The sequence below is a fragment of the Hyla sarda genome, chromosome 3, assembly GCF_029499605.1.
Source record: "Hyla sarda isolate aHylSar1 chromosome 3, aHylSar1.hap1, whole genome shotgun sequence".
NCBI classification, from domain to species: Eukaryota; Metazoa; Chordata; class Amphibia; order Anura; family Hylidae; genus Hyla; species Hyla sarda.
Genome location: NC_079191.1, coordinates 278390342 through 278410381, shown reverse-complemented (window position 1 = coordinate 278410381; position 20040 = coordinate 278390342). Strand labels below are relative to the sequence as shown.

General features: G+C 41.4%; 1 protein-coding gene across 2 annotated transcripts in view; it reads left to right on the top strand.

Moving 5' to 3' along the window:
- The window catches only part of EZR (ezrin), a 101687-nt gene that overhangs the window by 33665 nt on the left and 47982 nt on the right, over positions 1–20040 (top strand). For both annotated transcript variants that reach the window (XM_056566725.1, XM_056566724.1), the window contains exon 3: positions 5546–5629. In XM_056566725.1, the coding sequence (XP_056422700.1) occupies positions 5546–5629 (84 nt within the window). The remainder of the gene's footprint in view (positions 1–5545; positions 5630–20040) is intronic.

Here is a 20040-nt window from a genome sequence, read left to right as displayed (position 1 = left end):
TATCATGACTGTCTGGTCCCATTGTATTTAAACTTGCATATTATCACATGAACAGTACCTTTATAATAACAGTACCTTTAGGAATTTTGAAATTGCTCCTAAGGACTCCTCATTGAGATTATTTTTAGAAATCTTTCTGCCTCATGCTGAAATAAAGCAGAAATGAGACAGAAATTAAGTGGAATTAGTGCTTAACTGGAACAGTTTTGGAGTATAACTACAAACTCCCTTTGACTTCAATGGGATAGTTTTTCCTTGATTCCGCCTTAAATATTGAGATGTCAATTATTCCAGCAGAATTTAGATCAGCGTCAGAAATTTACGAATTAGAAATTTACTATGTTTGGACATGGTCAATGAAAATTCCATGGAAATCAATGGAAGTCTGATACCAGGCAGAATCTACACTGAATTTGATGCAGAATACACTTTAGATTCACTGTGGATTGTGAAATTACTCTGTGCACAAATACCCTAAAAACTGTGGATATTGCAAAATAATCTTATTGTCTGTGGTAGCTCAGTCCAGAGAACTGGTGCAGCATTGGACAAGAAAAAAGTCAAAGTCTCTGATTATGGAGGAGGTTAGTCTTAGATCATTGACAGAACATAGAGCATGGGTGGAGTGGCAGGCAGAGAAGAAAAACACTATGTATCTTGGTAGGAGTTAACTATTAACTTTTGTGAATTCAAAACCTGGTTACATGCTATTTTCTACACAAAACCATGCCCTGAAAATACACATAGAATGCAAAGAATACATAATTATAAAGATATTTATTTCATTCAAAGGAGAACTGAAACCTGAATGTGATTATAGAAGACATCGTTCTTAGGGTACATTTACACCTCAATACGGCAGCCGCATCCGGTGGGTGAATTTTATATCCATCTGCTGCCGTATCCCCACCGGACCCATGCCACACCCCATTCATTTCAATGAGCTGGAAGGAGTCAGATAGTGACTCTGGTCAGTTCATTTTTGGACCATATCAGTTTTTGTTACCGGACTGAAAACTGCTGCAACAAATACTGATACGGTCCAAAAATTAGCTGACCGGAGTCACTATCTGACTCCGGTTGGCTCATTGAAATTAATGGGGTTCGGCGCTGTTCCAGCGGGGATACGGCATCAGCAGGATTTTTAATTCTCTCACCGGCTGCTGTCTGCCCAAATTGTGGTGTGAATGCAGCCTTAAAGGGATTGTCTCCGAAGATTAACCCTTTCAGCTAGAAACAAAAGATCTTGTTGGGGGAAGCTATGACCAGCCAGACATTTTGATGCAGGGGTAAAGTAATTTTATCAGGTGAATACACACTAGAATGGCCATCCTTGGACAATATGAATGGCTTACCAGCTCTGGCTTTATGTCATGGCTTTATGTCATATTGGGGGGGGGGGGGGGGGTCATATGGAGAGGGATTTATTTATTTACTGCCAACAGCTCTATACGTTGATCCCCTGTTATGCACGGTCTACAGCAACGAATGTCTTCAGTTGGGGCTCCAGTGTCATTTGACAGACGCAGCCTCACTGTGACGCTTTGTACCCAGAACTCCACAATGTTATGGAGATCAGTATGATAATGGGATGGCAGCTGGGAAACAGCACTGGAGTTTTAATAGTGTTGTTTTAAAGGGAGTTGGGGGGGGGGGGGGGGGGTAATAGCAGGAGACTTTGTGGCTGCCTGCTGGGATCTTAGACCACTTCTTACTAAAAGAAGGCATGACACCAAGGTGACCACAAGTATAGTTATGGCTACAGTCATACATTTTTTTTCTGCACAGAAAAAAAGTATATTACTGTTCCATCTGTCCAGGTGACGGACATCATATTTGAAACCAAACCTCTTAGTGTATATTGTGGCCAGCAAATTCCTTAGGTATTTTCCACTTGGAGAGCAATCTGCACAAAAGCAAGTTACTGACTAAATAACTTTTTTAAGCAGATTTAGTATTAAGTCCAATGTAATTCCAACAAAAATTCCAGAAGTAATCACTACTGAGGCCATAGCTTTATAGTTAACCTTCATAACCTAATACCTGCTGCCGACAACTTTCACTGTGTTCCCTTTGATATCTAGTGTAAGGAATCGTAAGCTATATTTCATTATAACCATAGGAATAGAACACATACTGCTATTTTGGAGGGGTAGGCTAATGTGGCCCCATTACTATATATCAAGATACTTTTGATATAGAAGGGAATGTGTGACCTAATTTATTTAGAACCAGATACTAAAGCATCATTTTTGTTTCTAAGCTGTTTTATTTATTCAGTTTGACCTGGTCCTCTGATGCTATGTTGTCTGCACCCAGCTTAATTATAAAGGAATAACCATTTTTTTTAAATAAACCTCCTATGATGATAACTAAAAAGTTTTCTATACAAAACCAGAATTTTTTAAACACTTAACAATAGGTCATTTTCTGATGACTCAGTCCTCCTAAGCTATTTTAGCATAAAAATGACAAATATTTGTGTATCTGCTCTTAAAAAAAAATTTCCTGGTAAAAAGTTTCATGAAAGTGCAATAAAACTGGCACATTTACAACATCTGAGTGCTCACAAATTGGAAACGACTATGAAGGAGATTTATCATTCTTTTCAAACGTATGGAGTTTATACGACAATTTTTTTTAACTTACTTTTTCTTACATACGACCTATTTATCAAACAGTTGTACAACCTTGATAAATAAATCACACGTAAGCAAATCCCGGGAAACCCGCTTACAAAAGCATTTTCTAAAGCAGAAAAGTTTTCCCTTATGTTAATGTGATAGCGTGGGGGAGTTGGGTGTAGGGAGTGTAGCTGTGCGGTGATTAAAGGGTGTCTGGTTAACCCTTGCTATTCGTGACACCAGTGTGAGGGCTCCTCTGTAATGCTTGTCCTACCGCCACCCTTCCCAAGAGCGATAGGGAGGTATAGAATAATGGAATGTCCACAACCGGAGAGTTTCCTGAAAACAGTTGGAACTTTTACTGAAGATTTTATGCAACTTCACAATAGGAACTACTCTCTACAAATGCAAATTATCTTGGAGATTGACAAAGGTTGGGACCTTAAGCAATTTAGAGTCTTTAGGTTCATATGCGCTGTTCCACTGGATTTAGGGGATTTAGTTGCAGTCCAGTAGTCACGCTAGTTTAGCGGGGATTAGTTTAGAACTCACGGTTTCGTTCAGCTGAGGCCGGTAGGTTTTCAGGCCTAGCGTGTCTTTGCAAGTTGCGTAGATGCGTCCTGCTAGTCCGGCATCCAAGAGAGCGATAATTGGCTACAGCTCCCTTATATGGGCAGGGGCTGGACTAGTGCTAATTGGTCCAATACTGATGTCAATCACCTTCACATGGGATTATGGGTAACATGTGACCCAAGGACCTCCAAAGGTCCTCTAACATACCATAGAGGATTTAACCTAGTCACATGACGGAAGGTCCTGCGACGCTAGCAAGGTAAACATACTATACATTATATTAAATATACATTATTATTATTATTATTATTATTAAATATGTACAAATATAAACACCACAGAATTAGAGTAGAGGAGAGGTGACTAGGGGCTGTCCCACCTGGGGGACCCAACCTGAGCGCAGTTGCTCTGACTTTGGGGACCACCATACAAGATACGGTATGCAATACGGTACCGGGACACCACATTAATAGCCGAAGTTCTTTACCCTTTATTACCAGTAGCATTGCTAGAGAGTGACGGGGTTGTGGAGGGGGGGGGGGGGGGGTACCGCATCGAGTGACATGCTGACTGGCCTGCCTTGCACTAAATAGCTTCACTCCAACTATCCTGCAACAGCCCATCAAACCTCCTCAGAAATGAAAAAATATTAAAAACATACTATGCCTCACCATGAATATCCATACTCTGGAGACTTTTTTGTTTAAAGGAGTTATCCACCATAAGGTGATTTTAGTACGTACCTGGCAGGTAGTAATCTTAGAATCTTAGTAAGCTTAGGAAGGATCTGCGCTTGTCTTGGGGCTAAATGGCTATTTTGTGAGATTACCATAACACTGTGGCTAGCTTTTTGTGAACTGGTATTTCCTGTTTCAGTTTTCTCTTTTGACTACAAATCCCATAATTTCATTTTCCTCCTTCCCACACATCAGCCACCCCACCCATTGAAACATAAATGAGCTGCATCCATTCAAAGACCTGTGGTTTTCAATCAGGGTGCCTACAGCTGTTGCATTAGTTGCAGATTGATCCCTCTCCCACCAAGCGATCCCTCCACCCATGGAAGCAGACAGGCTCCCTGTCATCAGCTGAATAGTGAGTCAGCTTTCGGCCGCACTGCAACCTGTCATTTTGTATTCTGTTAAAAATAAATATTGGTGTGAAAATCACAGAAGAATTGTGAGAAAACCATTACACAAGGGTACAGACACTATATTATAAACTCCACTAACTTTACAGCCCCTGTAGCATAGTCAAATTAAAAAAATTCCTGGAATACCCCTTTAATTTTGAGCCCACATTGTGTGACGTTGGTGGGCGGAGTCTTGCATCGCTGCACTGAGGCTGGAGTTTACATCAGGAAGGAAGACAGCGCAGCACCAACAGGTGCATAAACAATAGTGAAGCCACAAAAAAAAAAAAACGCTCGATACGTTACCCACCCCAAAATGTGCATGAAGCTATATTACTATGGATGTTTCTTTTTTTTAAGGAAAAATTTTAATGCCACATATGGGTAATTTACGTAGTCTGTAAAAATTCTTACACAATTATTTTGTGCCTTATTCTATTTTAAAACAACATTAATTTTAAAATTTAGTGGGTACGCCAGCATGTATGTATCCTAAAATTAAGAAGGTGTGCAGTGTGAATTTTCAACCTTAAAATTAATAGTTATTAGTTATATAATACATTTTTTCTATTATTAACATTAATGTAGGAGCTTTGTTTTATGATGCAGAACAAGAACAGTTGTTAAAGTGGGTGTTAATGTCCTTTTCTGCAGACACATGCACTTTCTGTAAGCCAGGTTGGACCTGGAATACACATGCGACTTTTAAATGGAGATGCAACTTTTTTTCTTCATAAATAGCGACTATCGCATTTGATAAATACATGACCACTGCAAAGTAAAAAAATTATAGTTTACATCGTAAACAGATTTCAGAAATGTGCTTTGAAATAAGCAAAAATCTAAAATGTATAGGAAAGTCGCACGTGCACAAGTACGTGCGACTTTTTTACGCAAAAAAAATCTACTACAGAGCTTGATAAATCTCCTTCTATAAAAAATTACTGAAAACAAGTTTTACTAATTTGCTAACACCTAAATCCTGGCAATTCCAAATTGGTGTTACCAAGTAAGTGAAGAAGACAATGTGCCATGCATGATGCGGAAAAAATATATAAATTGATATGATCAACTTTTAATGCTTTAATATACTTATACAAATGTATCTCCTGGCTTTTAGTGGCATTGTGCTTAGCAATTTTGGTTGGATATGTTTATGATATTTTCCATTGGCCATTAGTGAACATGCATGTTTTTTTATATTTTTCTATTTCAGGTCAATGTTCGAGTGACCACTATGGATGCAGAGCTGGAATTTGCCATACAGCCCAACACTACTGGCAAACAGCTTTTTGATCAGGTAAGTCTTGTAATATTGTATCTTTAATGTATTTTTTATTTATTTTTTAAAATCCTGCAATTGGTATTTTACGTACTGCACAGAATTAGATGTGAATATTAAAATACACTGCTCCAAAAAATAAAGGGAACACTTAAACAGCACAATGTAACTCCAAGTCAATCACACTTCTGTGAAATCACACTGTCCACTTAGGAAGCAACACTGATTGACAATCAATTTCACATACTGTTGTGCAAATGGAACAGACAACAGGTGGAAATTATAGGCAATTAGCATGACTCCCCCAATAAAGGAGTGGTTCTGCAGGTGGTTACCACAGACCACTTCTTAGTTCCTATGCTTCCTGACTGATGTCTTGGTCACTTTTGAATGCTGGCGGTGCTTTCACTTTAGTGGTAGCATGATACGGAGTCTACAACTCACTCAAGTGGCTTGGGTAGTGCAGCTCATACAGGATGGCACTGGCAAGAAGGTTTGCTGTGTCTGTCAGCATAGTGTCCAGAACATGGAGGCGCTACCAGGAGACAGGCCAGTACATCAGGAGATGAGGAGGAGGCCATAGGAGGGCAACAACCCAGCAGCAGGACCGCTACCTCCACCTTTGTGCAAGGAGGAGCACTGCCAGAGCCCTGCAAAATGACCTCCAGCGGGCCACAAGTGGGGGTTGTGCTTACAGCCCAACACCGTGCAGGATGTTTGGCATTTGCCAGAGAATACCAAGATTGGCAAATTCGCCACTTGCACCATGTGCTCTTCACAGATGAAAGTGAAAGCAGGTTCACACTGAGCACATATGACTGGAGACACCATGGAGAACCTTCTGCTGCCTGCAATATCCTCCAGCATGGAGGTGGGTCAGTAATGGTGGTGGCATTTCTTTGGGGGGGCTGCACAGCCCTCCATGTGCTTTCCAGAGGTTACCTGACTGCCATTAGGAACCGAATTGAGATCCTCAGACCGCTTGTGAGATCATATGCTGGTGCGGTTTGCCCTGGGTTCGTCCTAATGCAAGACAATGCTAGACCTCATGTGGCTGGAGTGTTAGCAGTTCCTGCAAGAGGAAGGCGCTGGCCCGCCCGTCCCAGACCTAAATCCGATTGAGCACATCTGGGACATCATGTCTCGCTCCATCCACCAACGCCACGTTGCACTACAGACTGTCCAGGAGTTGGCGGATGCTTTAGTCCATGTCTGGGAGGACATTCCTCAGGAGAGCATCTGCCACCTCATCAGGAGCATGCCCAGGCATTGTAGGGAGGTCATACGGGCACGTGGAGGCGACACACACTACTGAGCTTCATTTTGACTTGTTTTAAAGACATTACATTAAAGGGGTACTCCGGTGCTTACACATCTTATCCCCTTTGGATAGGGGATAAGATGCCTGATCGCGGGAGTCCTGCAGCTGGCGGCGCCCGTGATCATGCACGCGGCACCCCGTTTGTAATCAGTCCCCGGAGCGTGTTCGCTCCGGGTCTGATTATGGTCGACCACAGTGCCGGCGGCGTGTGTAACGGCACGCCTCCGCCCCCCGTGTAACGTCACGCTCCGCCCCTCAATGCAAGCCTACGGGAGGGGGCGTGACAGCTATCACGCCCCCTCCCGTAGGCTTGCATTGAGGGGCGGAGCGTGACGTCACACGGGGGCGGAGGCGTGACGTCACACGCCGCCGGCCCTGTGGTCGACCATAATCAGACAGGGAGCGAACACGCTCCGGGGACTGATTACAAATGGGGTGCCGTGTGCATGATCACGGGCGCCGCCAGCTGCAGGACTCCCGCGATCAGGCATCTTATCCCCTATCCTTTGGATAGGGGATAAGATGTGTAAGCACCGGAGTACCCCTTTAAAGTTGGATCAGCCTGTATTGTGGTTTTCCACTTTGATTTTGAGTGTGACTCCATATCCAGACCTCCATGGGTTGATAAATTAGATTTCCATTGATAATTTTTGAGTGATTTTGTTGTCAGCACATTCAACTATGTAAAGACGAAAGTATTTCATCCGATTAGTTCATTCATTCAGATCTAGGATGTGTTATCTTAGTGTTCCCTTAATTATTTTGAGCAGTGTATAACCTAAACCATGACATATTCCCAGTATTATATGTAAACTCTTTACTGTATGTGTAAAATGTAAGCTATGATACCTTAGTTCTAAAGAGAAAGCTCTTTAATATATGAAAAGTGCTCAGTCATGTTTCTTTTAATGAAGAGGGAGAAATATGCTATGTTCACACAAGGGAATGTCCACATGGAAAATCTCCAATTAGACATTTCCCTGACAGCAGAGCACCGGCAGAAAATGTCTATTCTTTCTGTGAACTCCAGAATGGGGATTTCCACAGCAGAAATGTTTTTGCTGCGGAAATTCCGCCGTGTGCACAACACAGCAGAATCCCATTAATATCAATGGGACTGTGCTGCTGCAGGATCTCTGTGCGGAATTCTAAAGTAGAATTTCACACAGAAATTCCATTGTGTAAATATAGCCATAGGCTGCTGACTGATACCTCGAGAAGAAACACAGGATCACCATATAACAATCTTCTTTCCCACTTGACCACCTTCACTTTGTCACTGCAGTATGTATTTTGCTTGTTAATGCAATAAAGAAAGCATGGTGGGTTGGTGAAAATAGGGGCAACCCAAATACTTTACCACAACAGGAGCCTAACAGCTGTTCCTTCTGAGTACCCACCCTACACTTGCACGTTGGGCTAAGCTAAAAAATGTTAATGTTCTGAACAGAGTAATAACCTACTGCCACACACCTCTGGAGATGGATGGTTTTTGCCTTGAAAACAAAGCATCAGACTTGTTGAAATCCAGCATGCCTGTTGCTTCTTTCCTCTTCATCTGTCATAGGAAGAGAATAACATTAGGTAGTAACATTAGTGTGTTTGGCTAAAGTTTATGTTTATGGCTACCATTAATGTATTGTATTGGTATCAAATGCTGGTTTCCAGGCACATCTGGTACCACTTATATCTGGAGAAAAAAAAAAGGATGCCAGACTTTTTTCTGGCACAAGTGAAAGGGTATATGCCTAAATCCTTGTCAAACCTTCAATGTGTGAATATGGCCTTAAAGTCCAACATCCAACAAGATCCTTATTTCACCTGACATCAGACATCATGCACATTACATTGTTGGGGAACCAGCTGAAAGTAATCTCATGTAAATGGCTTTGTTTAGTGATGAGGAAATTATTGATCTGGGCTCTCAGATACTTTCTTTAACTCAGAAAGGATGGGCAGAGTGCAAGCCAGAACATATGCCAGTTTACGAACTGCTGCAAGTAAACATATCTTGCTGAGAAAACTTTGTCATTAAAAATCCCTGTTCATTTCTTTTTTCTCTGTAGATTTTCATGAAATAACCACATATTGTGTATGGTTAATGAGCCTCGCACCAGAACAATAACTTGCTGAGCACTTATTCGCTAGGAATCTCTGTGTACCAGAAGTAATTGTGTTATATTTTGGCTTGACTTTCTGCAGAGACCTTACTTTAATTTACAACTGTTCAGATGCCAGCCACCATTAACATAGCTGCCCTAATTTTTCCAAAACTTGGAAAGCTCTGTGGTCTTTGTAGCAATTTCAAAAAATTATTTTTATCATTTTTTAAATATATAACTATGCAATTTCTGGCTACATAGAGTACATTTTCTATTACTGTAAGTAACTGACATCTTTCTGATGAATCATTTATAAGGCTAGATTTCCACTAGTTTTTAGTTTTTTTGGCAAAAACGCCCCCCAAAAAACGCCCATTCTGCCAAATGGCGTTTTATTTTGGGAAAAAACGCTGTGGCCAGATGTTTGCTGCAAGTCAATAGGGAACTTCAAAATGCCATATCCACTTGGAATTTTTCAGTTTGGCATCTTTTTTAATCCTTTTGGAATTTTTCGGCTATTTTGGGCTCCTTGGCAGTTTTTCAAAAACAACCTCTTGTTGAGATTTTGGCAGTTTTTCAGAAGAATCTTGGTGTTTTCCTCCCATAGAAGTCTATGGGAGTGAAAAAATGCCAAGAAAAACACCACGTGGGTTTTAAAGGACAACTGCAGCGCAATATACACTTATCCCCTATCTACAAGATAGGGGATAAGTGTTTGATCGCGAGGGGTCCGACCGCTGGGACCCCTCCGCGATCTCCCTAACGGGGCGCCGCCATTAGCGCTCATAGTGAGCGCTAAGGCGCATAGCGTCGACCTAGATACAGTTCTATTGGGGGAGGCGGGGAGGCACGAACGCTGCCTCCCCACCTCTCCCATAGAGATGTATGGCGGAGGCGTGCCAGCCACAACTTCATGCGGTGGCTGGCACGCCCCCTGCACGGGACAGCCACGGCCCCATACAGGAGATCACAGGGGGTCCCAGCGGTCGGACCCCCCGTGATCAAACACTTATCCCCTAGCCTGTGGATAGGGGATAAGTGTTAATCACGCTGCAGATGTCCTTTAACTTTGGGTTTTTTGCAGGCGTTTTTTATTTTTTTTTGGACTTTAGCGATCCAAAAAAGTGAGGGAGATACCTTTTTTATTAAAATTTCGTAGGGTACCATTAAAAAATTAACAATGGTCCTAACCCACCCTGGTAACGTCAGGCTGTTGCTACTTGGTTGGTATCTGGCTATAAGTTAATAAAAAAAAACGCATAGGGTTCCTTATATTTTTATTCTCAGCCAGATACCAACCAAGCAGCAACAGCCTGACGTTACAGGGGTAGGCTAGGACCATTGTTACTGGCCCTCCCCAGCCTAAATAACGCCAGCCTGTTACCGCCTAGGCCCAGGAGCGCCATTTTTGAGGATCCGGGCCTGTTGGTAATGGATTCCGTCTATTAGACAGCTTCCACTACTAAGCCTGAAAATTCAATAAAAAAAGGACGACACATTGGAAAAATTATTTTATTTTAAAAAACAGCCCCCCCCCCACAGCCCTCGTTAATCATTTTATTAAAAGGAAAAAAAATTCAGTTCATCCGCAGTAGTCCTCCGAATCCGCCGTAATCCTCTGCATACACGGATCTGAAACGAGAAGAAAAAAGAAACACAAAAAATTAGTTAGGACATTTTTGGCGCTCTCTGCTGGGGAGAGCACCCATATTGCAATGTCTACCCAAACAGGGAGCCTCCAATTGTTGCAAAACTACAACTCCCAGCATGCCCAGACAGCCTTTGGCTGTCTGGGCATGCTGGGAGTTGTAGTTTAGCAACAGCAGAAGTCTCCCTGTCTGGGAGGACACTGGCAGAAGCGTCTGTTCACATTATACAAAACAGACAATGTGAACAGAGCCTCACACCCTTACCAGCCTGGCTCCCGTCTGTAGCTCCGCCCCCTAATGACGTTATTACTAGAGGGCGGAACTACACAGACCCGGCTGGGACAGGAGCAAGGGAGTTAAGTGGATGTTGGCTTCTGTATACACTATATACAGCTATCTGTAGATAGCTGTATATTATCTGTATACCGCCCAAAGGGGCTATAGGAGCAGGGAGTCCTGTCAGTCTGGTGACAGGATTCCCTGCTCCTGTATAGTATACACGGGTACACTATGCACCCCTGTATACCATATGGCTGGGGGAGGTGAGTAGTGATGCTGTACATCATTCCTCACCTCCTTACTCTGTGGACTGGGCGCTCAGCATCTGACCCACAGAGTGGTACCCTGAAGACTGCCAGAGGGGACAAAACTGGCTGTTTCCACACACGAGGAAAAACGCCAGAAAAACTGCCAAAACGCAGGAAAAAGCTGTGGCAGTTTTTCTGGCGTTTTTGCTTGCGTTTTTTAGGTGTTAAAAAGAAAAACAAGTGGAAACCTAGCCTAAGGCTGAAATTCCACTGAGGATTTTCTAGCAAAAATGCAGTAAAAAACGCCCATTTTGCCACACGCATCCAGATGTTAGCTGCAAGTCAATAGTAAACTGCAAAATGCCAGATCCACTTGGTGTTTTTCAGTCTGGCGTTTTTTTTAATCCTTTGGTGTTTTTCAGCAATTTTGGTCTCAGAGGCTGGTTTTCCAAAACGCCCTACAGAACCTAGTTCTCATTTTTTGCACAGAAATCGTGGCATTTTCCTCCCATAGAAGTCTATGGGAGAGCAAGACGCCAAGAAAAACGCAATGTTGGTTTTAACTTGCTTTTATTCTTTTTTGGACTTAAGCGATCCAAAAAAGTGATGGAGATACCTTTTTTATTAAAATTTGGTAGGGTACCATTAAAAAAAAATTATAATAAAAAAAGATACAGTAGTGATGGAATAAAAATGTATTTAAAAATGTATTTAACATGTTAAATGTATCTTTTTTATAACCAAATTTTTTTTAAATTTTTAAACAGGGATCAATTTATGTGTGCAAGCAGGGCACAAAAAATGTAGCCGACAATAATAAAAATGTAGTGTGTGTGTGTTTTTCACTTTTTTTTAAAACATTTTTTAGGTAGTACTACCACTCCCAGCATGGAACACACTGTTTCATGATGTGAGTATTAGTACCTGTACTAATTGACAGATCGCCCGGGTCAATTGTGATCCTTCTGTATAATTCAAAGATGCGGCCGGCCGCTCTTCTATGGTCCCCTGCACTGCCGTATTTTTACACCTATTCATATTTCCCGCAGAGAGCTGTGTTTGGCCAGATGGTTCCAACCAATCACAACTCTCTGTGGAAAATATAAGTAGATGTATATATACATCAGAGCAGGGGACCATAGAAGAGTGGCCGGCCGCATCTATCCAATATACAGGAAGATCACAGTGGGTGTCAGAAGTGACACTCGCTGTGATCTGTCTATTAATTCAGTTACTACAACTCCCAGCATGGAGCAGAGTGTGCTCTATAATGGGAGTAGTAGTACCTGCAGTTAAGGACAGATCACAGCAGGTGTCACTCATGACATCCGCTGTTATCGTCCTTTCTATTGCAGAGATGTGGAGCGGCTTTCTCCTGTGCTCCGCATCTCTGCACTATACTGCGGCCGGCCAGTGATGTGAATAGAACATCACTCATTCATATTTCCCGCTCTGGGTGGGAATATTTCTATTCACATCACTGGCCGGCCCGGAGTAGAATGCAGAGATGCGAGCGCTGTATAGAGTCGCTCCGCATCTTTGCTATATTATGGATGATCGCATTGAGTGTCAGGAGTAACACCCGGGGCGATCATTCCATTTGTACAGGTACTACTCCTCCCATCATGGAACAGTGTTCCATGCTGGGAGTAGTAGTACTACCTAAAAAATTTTAAAAATAGAGGAGAAAAAAAGTGAAACACACACACACACTTTATTGAAAATTAATAAAAATTTTGTTATAAAAAATAAAAATGTTGTTAAATAAATTTTTTTCCATCCCTACTGCATCCTTTATTTATTTTTTGGTACCCAACAAATTAACAAATTTGGGAAAAAGACGCCAAAGGGGCCAAAAAAGGCAAATTCCATACAAAGGTAAAAATGCCAGAAAAAACACCAAAATGCAGGGGAAAATGGTGGCAGTTTTTCTGGCTTTTTTTCTGTTGTTTTTAAGCCTAAAAAAATGCGCTGCAAAAACCTCAGTGGAATGTTAGCCTTAGAAACACATTTTGCTGTTGCAACTTTTCCCATTAATGTTAAAGGGGGAATCTTCCTTAGCTAAAGAATTCTTTCACATTGCCCTGGGCTTCTATTTACTGCAGTCTGTTCCATTTGCTAGTCAAGCATCTGTTATCCTGATGGATGCCTATAAGAAGTTCCAACAGCAGAAGTTATTAGTGTTTTTTTTCTGTAGATAAGTAGTCATTTAGGAGTCACCTGGCGTTCTTGGTCACCAAAAACCAAATCTGCATTATTACATGTTACTAATAATTTACAGAGCTAATTATAATTTTTAGTTGTTTTTGGGACTATTTTAGTCACCAAAGGGAGCATTGCTTCTAGAAAGGAATAACCTTATTATACAAGCACAACAGTGCTACTCAGCAGTGCAGCACCTACAGATTTGACAAATATGCAGCAAACAGTAACTGTGATTGCAAACATTTTAGCAACAAAAGAAAACATATGGAGATTACGGTATTTGGTGCCTTCTGGAGCCTGGAGTGTGAATTAAAAAAATATGTGTATGGCAATTTGGTGTATAGCAAAGCTTAAGTTTGAAGAGGACCTATTCTCTATGAGAATATATTTAAAAGTGATAGATGAGCTACAGTTTATAACACTTGGCAGTGTTGCAAAGTCGCAGCATGTTGAGCCAATGGCGTTTTTTCCCCCCAAAATTGTGGCGTTTTTCTCCCATATAAGTCTATGGGAGTAAAAAATTGCCAAGAAAAACGACGTGTGGGTTTTAACTGTCATTTTCGCAAGCAGTTTTTATTCATTTTTGGACTTTAGCGATCCAAAAAAGTGACGGAGATACCTTTTTGAATAAAATTTCGAAGGGTACTATTAAAAGAAAATATTAAAAAAGATACAGTATTGATGGAAAAAATTGTATTTAATTAAATTTATCTTTTTCATAACAAAATTTTAATAAATTTTTAAACAGGGATCAATTTATGTGGACCGGCAGGGCACTAAAAATGTAGCTGACAATAATGAAAATGTAGTGTGTGTGTTTTTCACTTTTTTTAAAAACATTTTTTAGGTAGTACTACTACTCCCAGCATGGAACACACTGGTGTCACTTTTGACACCCATTGCAATCCTCCTGTATAATGTATAGATGCGGCTCTTCTATGGTCCCCTGCACTGTTGTATAAATACACCTATTCATATTTCCTGCAGAGAGCTGAGATTGGCCGGATGGTTCCAGCTTCACAACTTTCTGTGGGAAATATGAATAGATGTATATATATACGTCAGTGCAGGGGACCATAGAAGAGCGTCCGGCCGCCCGCATCTATACATTATACAGGAGGATCGCAATGGGTGTTAGAAGTGACACCCGGGGCGATCTGTCAATTAGTACAGGTACTACTACTCCCATCCTGGAACAGTGTAAAAAATGTAAAAAAAAACATAAGTGAAAACACACACTACATTTTTATTATTGTTGGCTATTAGTGCCCTGCCATCCCACATAAATTGATCCCTGTTTAAAAATGGACTCAAAATCCGTTAAATAACATTTTTTCCCATCATTACTGCATGTTTAATTTTTTTTTTGTACCCAACAAATATTTTAAAAAAACGTCATAGGGGCAAAAAATGTAATTTCCACTCAAAGGCGAAAAAACACAAGGAAAAATCGCCAAACACAGGAAAATGCTGTGGCATTTTTTTCTGGCATTTTTGGGGCCACAAAAAAAACAAGTGGAAACTTAGCCTTATTCTGTAGAGCAACAGAGTGATAAAATAGAGTTGTGTGCTAGATCAGGCCACAAACAGGGGTGAGTGAATCAGTTTGCAGGTCTGGAGTGTGCAATGAGAGATTCAACTTGCTTGTTTCTCTATACTTTTGTCCCAACATTTGAATCACCATTTGCAGAAAATATCTTGAATGGGTAATCCGGGCAAAGTTGCAGCCATGCCCTTTCTGGGCTTTCTAAATAAAACTCAGAGTGGTTGGGATTTTTGGTATTTTTTGGTCGCAAAATCTGGCGCACGAAATGTGAAAAAAATAAAGAATTTCTCTAGTAAATAAAGGTCGCTGTGTGTGTGAACCCAGCCTTAAGCCATGTACACACATTGTACAAGGAGCCAAAATAAGGAGTGGGTCCAATACACATTAGAGTTTCTCTCTATCGCTTCCACTCCTGGTTTTAGCTAAAAATAAATACTGTGTGTGAACCCAGCCTAAGACTAGGTTTCCACTTGTTTTTTTATTTTTATTTTTTGCACCTGCAGAAACGCCAGAAAAACTGCCACAGCTTTTTCCTGTGTTTTGACATTTTTTCTGGCGTTTTTCCTAGTGTGTGAAAATAGACAAATTTGTACCCTGTGGCAGTTTTTTCATTGACTTCAGGGTACCACACAGTGGGTCAGATGCTGAGCACCCGGTCCACAGAGTGTAAGGAGATGAGAAGTGATGTATAGCATCACTACTCACTTCTCCTGGCCGTATAGTATACAGGGGTGCATTGTGTACCCATGTATACTATACAGGAGCCAGGAATCGTGTCACCAGACTGACAGGACTCCCTGCTCCTATAGCCCCTTTCGGCGGTATACAGAATGTACAGCCATCTATAGATAGCTGTATATAGTGTATACAGAAAGCGAGGTCTGCTTACCTCCCTCACTACCTGTCCCGGCCGGGTCTATGTAGCTCCACCCCAAGTGATGATGTAATTAGGGGTGGAGCTACATACGGGAGCCAGGCTGGTAAGGGTGTGAGGCTCTGTTCACATTATACGTTTTGTATAATGTGAACAGACCCTTCTGCCAGTGTCTTCCCAGACAGGGAGACTCCAGCTGTTGCTAACTACATCTCCCAGCATGCCCAGACAGCCAAAGGCAACAATTGCAACAAATGGTGGCTCTCTGTTTTGGAAGACATTGCATTATGTGCGTTCTCCCCAGCGGAGAGCGCCAAAAATGTCCTAACCCATTTTTGTGTTTCTTTTTTCTTTTCGTTTCATATCCGTCTATGCAGAGGATTACGGAAGATTCGGAGGACTACTGCGGATTAACTGGATTTTTTTCCTTTTGATAAAATGGCTAATGAGGGGTGTGGGGGAGTGTTTTTTAAAATAAAATCATTTTTATTTACATTTTTTTATTGAATTTCCAGGCTTAGTAGTGGAAGCTGTCTTATTGAAGGAATCCATTGCTAATCCAGAGCTTAGTGTTAGCCCCAAAAACAACTAGCGCTAACCCCCAATTATTACCCTGGTACCCACCGGCACAGGGGTGCCGGGAAGAGCAGGTACCAACAGGCCTGGAGCGTCAAAAATTGAGCTCCTGGGCCTAGTAACATGCTGGCCTTATTTAGGATGGGGAGGGCCAGAAACAATGGTCCTAGCCCACCCTGGTAACGTCCGGCTGTTGCTGCTTGGTTGGTATCTGGCTGAGAATAAAAATACAGGGAATCCTATGCATTTTTTATTTATTTGTTTATGGGGGGGGGGGGGGGGAAACACATAGGGTTCCCTGTATTTTTATTCACAGCCAGAAACCAATCAAGGAGCAACAGCCTGATGTTACCTGGGTGGGCGAGGACCATTTTTACTGGCCCTCACCAGCCTAAATAACGTCAGCCTGTTACCGCCTTGGCCCAGGAGCTCCATTTTTGACACTCTGGGCCTGTTGGTACTGGCTCTTCCCCTCACCACTGTGGCGGTGGGTACCGGGGTAATAATTGGGAGTTAGCGCTAGCTGTTTTGGGGGCTAACACTAAGCCCCGGCTTAGTAATGGATTCCGTCAATAAGACGGCTTCCACTACTAAGCCTGAAAATTCAATTGAGAAAAAAAAAAACACCACACATTGGATAAATTATTTTATTTTTAAAAACACTCCCCCACAGCCCTCATTAGCCATTTTATTAAAAGGAAAAAAATCCAGTTCATCCGCAGTAGTCCTCCGAATCCGAATCTGCCGTAATCTTCAGCATACACGGATCTGAAACGAGAAGAAAAAAAAACATAAAAAATTGGTTAGGACATGTTTGGCACTCTCCGCTGGGAAGAGCTTCCCAAACAGGGATCCTCCAATTGTTGCAAAACTACAACTCCCGGCATGCCCTGACAGCCTTTAGCTGTCTGGGCATGCTGGGAGTTGTAGTTTAGCAACAGCTGGAGTCTCCCTGTCTGGGAGGACACTGGCAGGAGGGTCTGTTCACATGATACAAAACGTGCAATGTGAACAGAGCCTCACACCCTTACCAGCCTGGCTCCCGTCTGTATCTCCGCCCCCTAATGACACCACCACTAGGGGTGGAGCTACACTGACCCAGCGGGGACTGGAGGGAGGTAAGGGGACTTATCCGTCTTCTGTATACACTATATACAGCTATCTATAGATAGCTGTATATAGTGTATACTGCCCAAAGGGTTAAAGTATACATAGCGCACAGCTCAGCAAGGGGTTAAGTAAGCCAGCAATGTGTGTACTGTATACACATTGCAGGCTCACTGTAAGTTCTTGATGGGCAGTAGATATACGACGTATATCTACTGCTCAGCATCTGTTGTTCTCCCGGCTCTGTAGTTGTGAGCACAGCTGAGTCCCGGAATTCACATCAGGACGATTGCAACAGGTGTCAGGAGTGACACTTGCTACAATCTGTCCGTTACTGCAAGTACTACTGCTCCCAACATGGAGCACACTCTGCTGGGAGCTGTAGTATCTGTACTAATAGACAGAAGGCCCGGGTGTCACTTTTGACACCCATTGCAATCTGTCTATTAATGCAAGTACTACAACTCCCAGCAAGGAGCAGAGTGTGCTCCATGTTGGGAATAGATCACAGATCACAGCGGGTGTCACTCCTGACACCCGCTGCGATCCTCTTATAAAAGCTATAGAAGGGGGCGGCAGCCGCACTTGTCTGGTCCCCTGCCCACACTATATTCCGCTGTGATGTGAGGTTATCTTCACTTCAAATTCGTATATGCTACTGAGAGCTGTGAGTGGCCAACACTATCTGGCCAATCACATCTCTCTGTGAATCTGTGAAGTGAAGAGAACTTCACATCACAGCAGAGTATAGTGCGGGCAGGGGACCAAACAAGTACATCTGCCGCCCGCTTTTATAGTTTATACCAGAGGATCGCAGCGGGTGTCAGTAGTGACACCCGCCGCGATATGTCTATTAGTGCAGGTACTACTACTCCCATCATGGAACAGTATGTTCCATGCTGGGAGTAGTAGTACTACCTAAAATATAAAAAAAAAAATACAGTTATAAAAGTTCAAAAACACACATGTTTTATTAAACACATAATTAAAATACATTACTAATAAAAAGTTTTACAAAATTAATTATAAAAAATATATTATTTTTATAATTAAATGGCCCCTTTCTACATTTACTTCCCTGCCCACCCACATAAATTGATCCCTGTTTAAAAATTAATAAAAATTTTGTTTTAAAAAATAAAAATTTTGTTAAATACACATTTTTCCATCACTACTGTACCTTTTAAAAAAAAAAATTTTATGGTACCCTACGAAATTTAACAAAAAAAGGTATCTCCATCATTTTTTTGGATCGCTAAAGTCCAAAAAAGAATAAAAACCGCCTGTAAAAATGCCAAAGTTAAAATCCACATGGCGTTTTTTCACTCTCATAGACTTCTATGGTAGAAAAACGCCAAGATTTTCCTTAAAAAAATGCCAAAGTCTCAACAATAGGTCGTTTTTGAAAAACTGCCAAGAAGCCAAAAATAGGTGATAAATGCCCAAAGGATTAAAAAAACGCCAAACTGAAAAACGCCAAGTGGATATGGCATTTTGCAGTTCCCTATTGACTTGCAGCTAACATCTGGCCGCAGCATTTTTCACACAAAAAAAAAACGCCATTTAGCAGAATGGGCGTTTTTGTTGGCGTTTTTGCCAAAAAAAACAACCAAGTGGACACATAGCCTAAGGGTTTAATTCATATGCAACACATTTCTTGCAACTTTTAAGTCACAGAAATATCTGCAACAAATCTGTTGCAGGTGAACTCACCCTAAGGCAATGGTCACACAGTGTATTAAAAAACTGATGTATTTTTTACAGCCGTGTAAATAAGTGAACTGTCACTGATTTACATGGCTGGAAAAATTAAGCCTGTTTCTGTTCACAGACAACCACTTTTTCATAGACTTACATAGAGCAAATTACTGTTAAAACTACAGAAAATTTCCGTCATTTTACTAACACATTTTTTAGCTTAGGTTTCCACATTGTTTCTGCCAATGTTTTTACATTTAGGAAAAAAAGCGAAGGGAAAAAACACCAGAAAAACTGCCACTGTGTTTGTTTTCCAGTATTTTTGCCATCATGTGGAAAATGCATTTTTTTTCGGTTCCTGTGTCCACCTTTTTTTTATTTTTTATCTTTTAATAAAAAATAAAAAAAAGATGTCAAACGTCAAAAGAATGGCAATGCAAAACACTGCATTTTCAATGTCATATAACTCTATGGGAGAAAAATGCCAAGATTTCATAGACAAAAAAAACAGAATAGTCTCAACATGTTGCAATTTTGAAAAACGCACACTAAGCCCAAAAACGGTAAAAAACACTAAAGAGAGATGAAAAAAAGGCAAAGTGAAAAATGCCAAGTGGGTATAGTTTTTCATAAATCCCTCTTGCAGCCCTGACTTGCAGCCAACATCTAGCTACAGCATTTTTTTTTTCCGGGTGTGAACCTAGTCTACTTGATTCTTGGAAATGTGGAGATAGTATTATTGTTAGTAAAGACAAGGGGCTACACTTTCTGTAGCACTACAAGATTGTTTTTAACTATCAAGCAACATAAGGTAATACTTCATT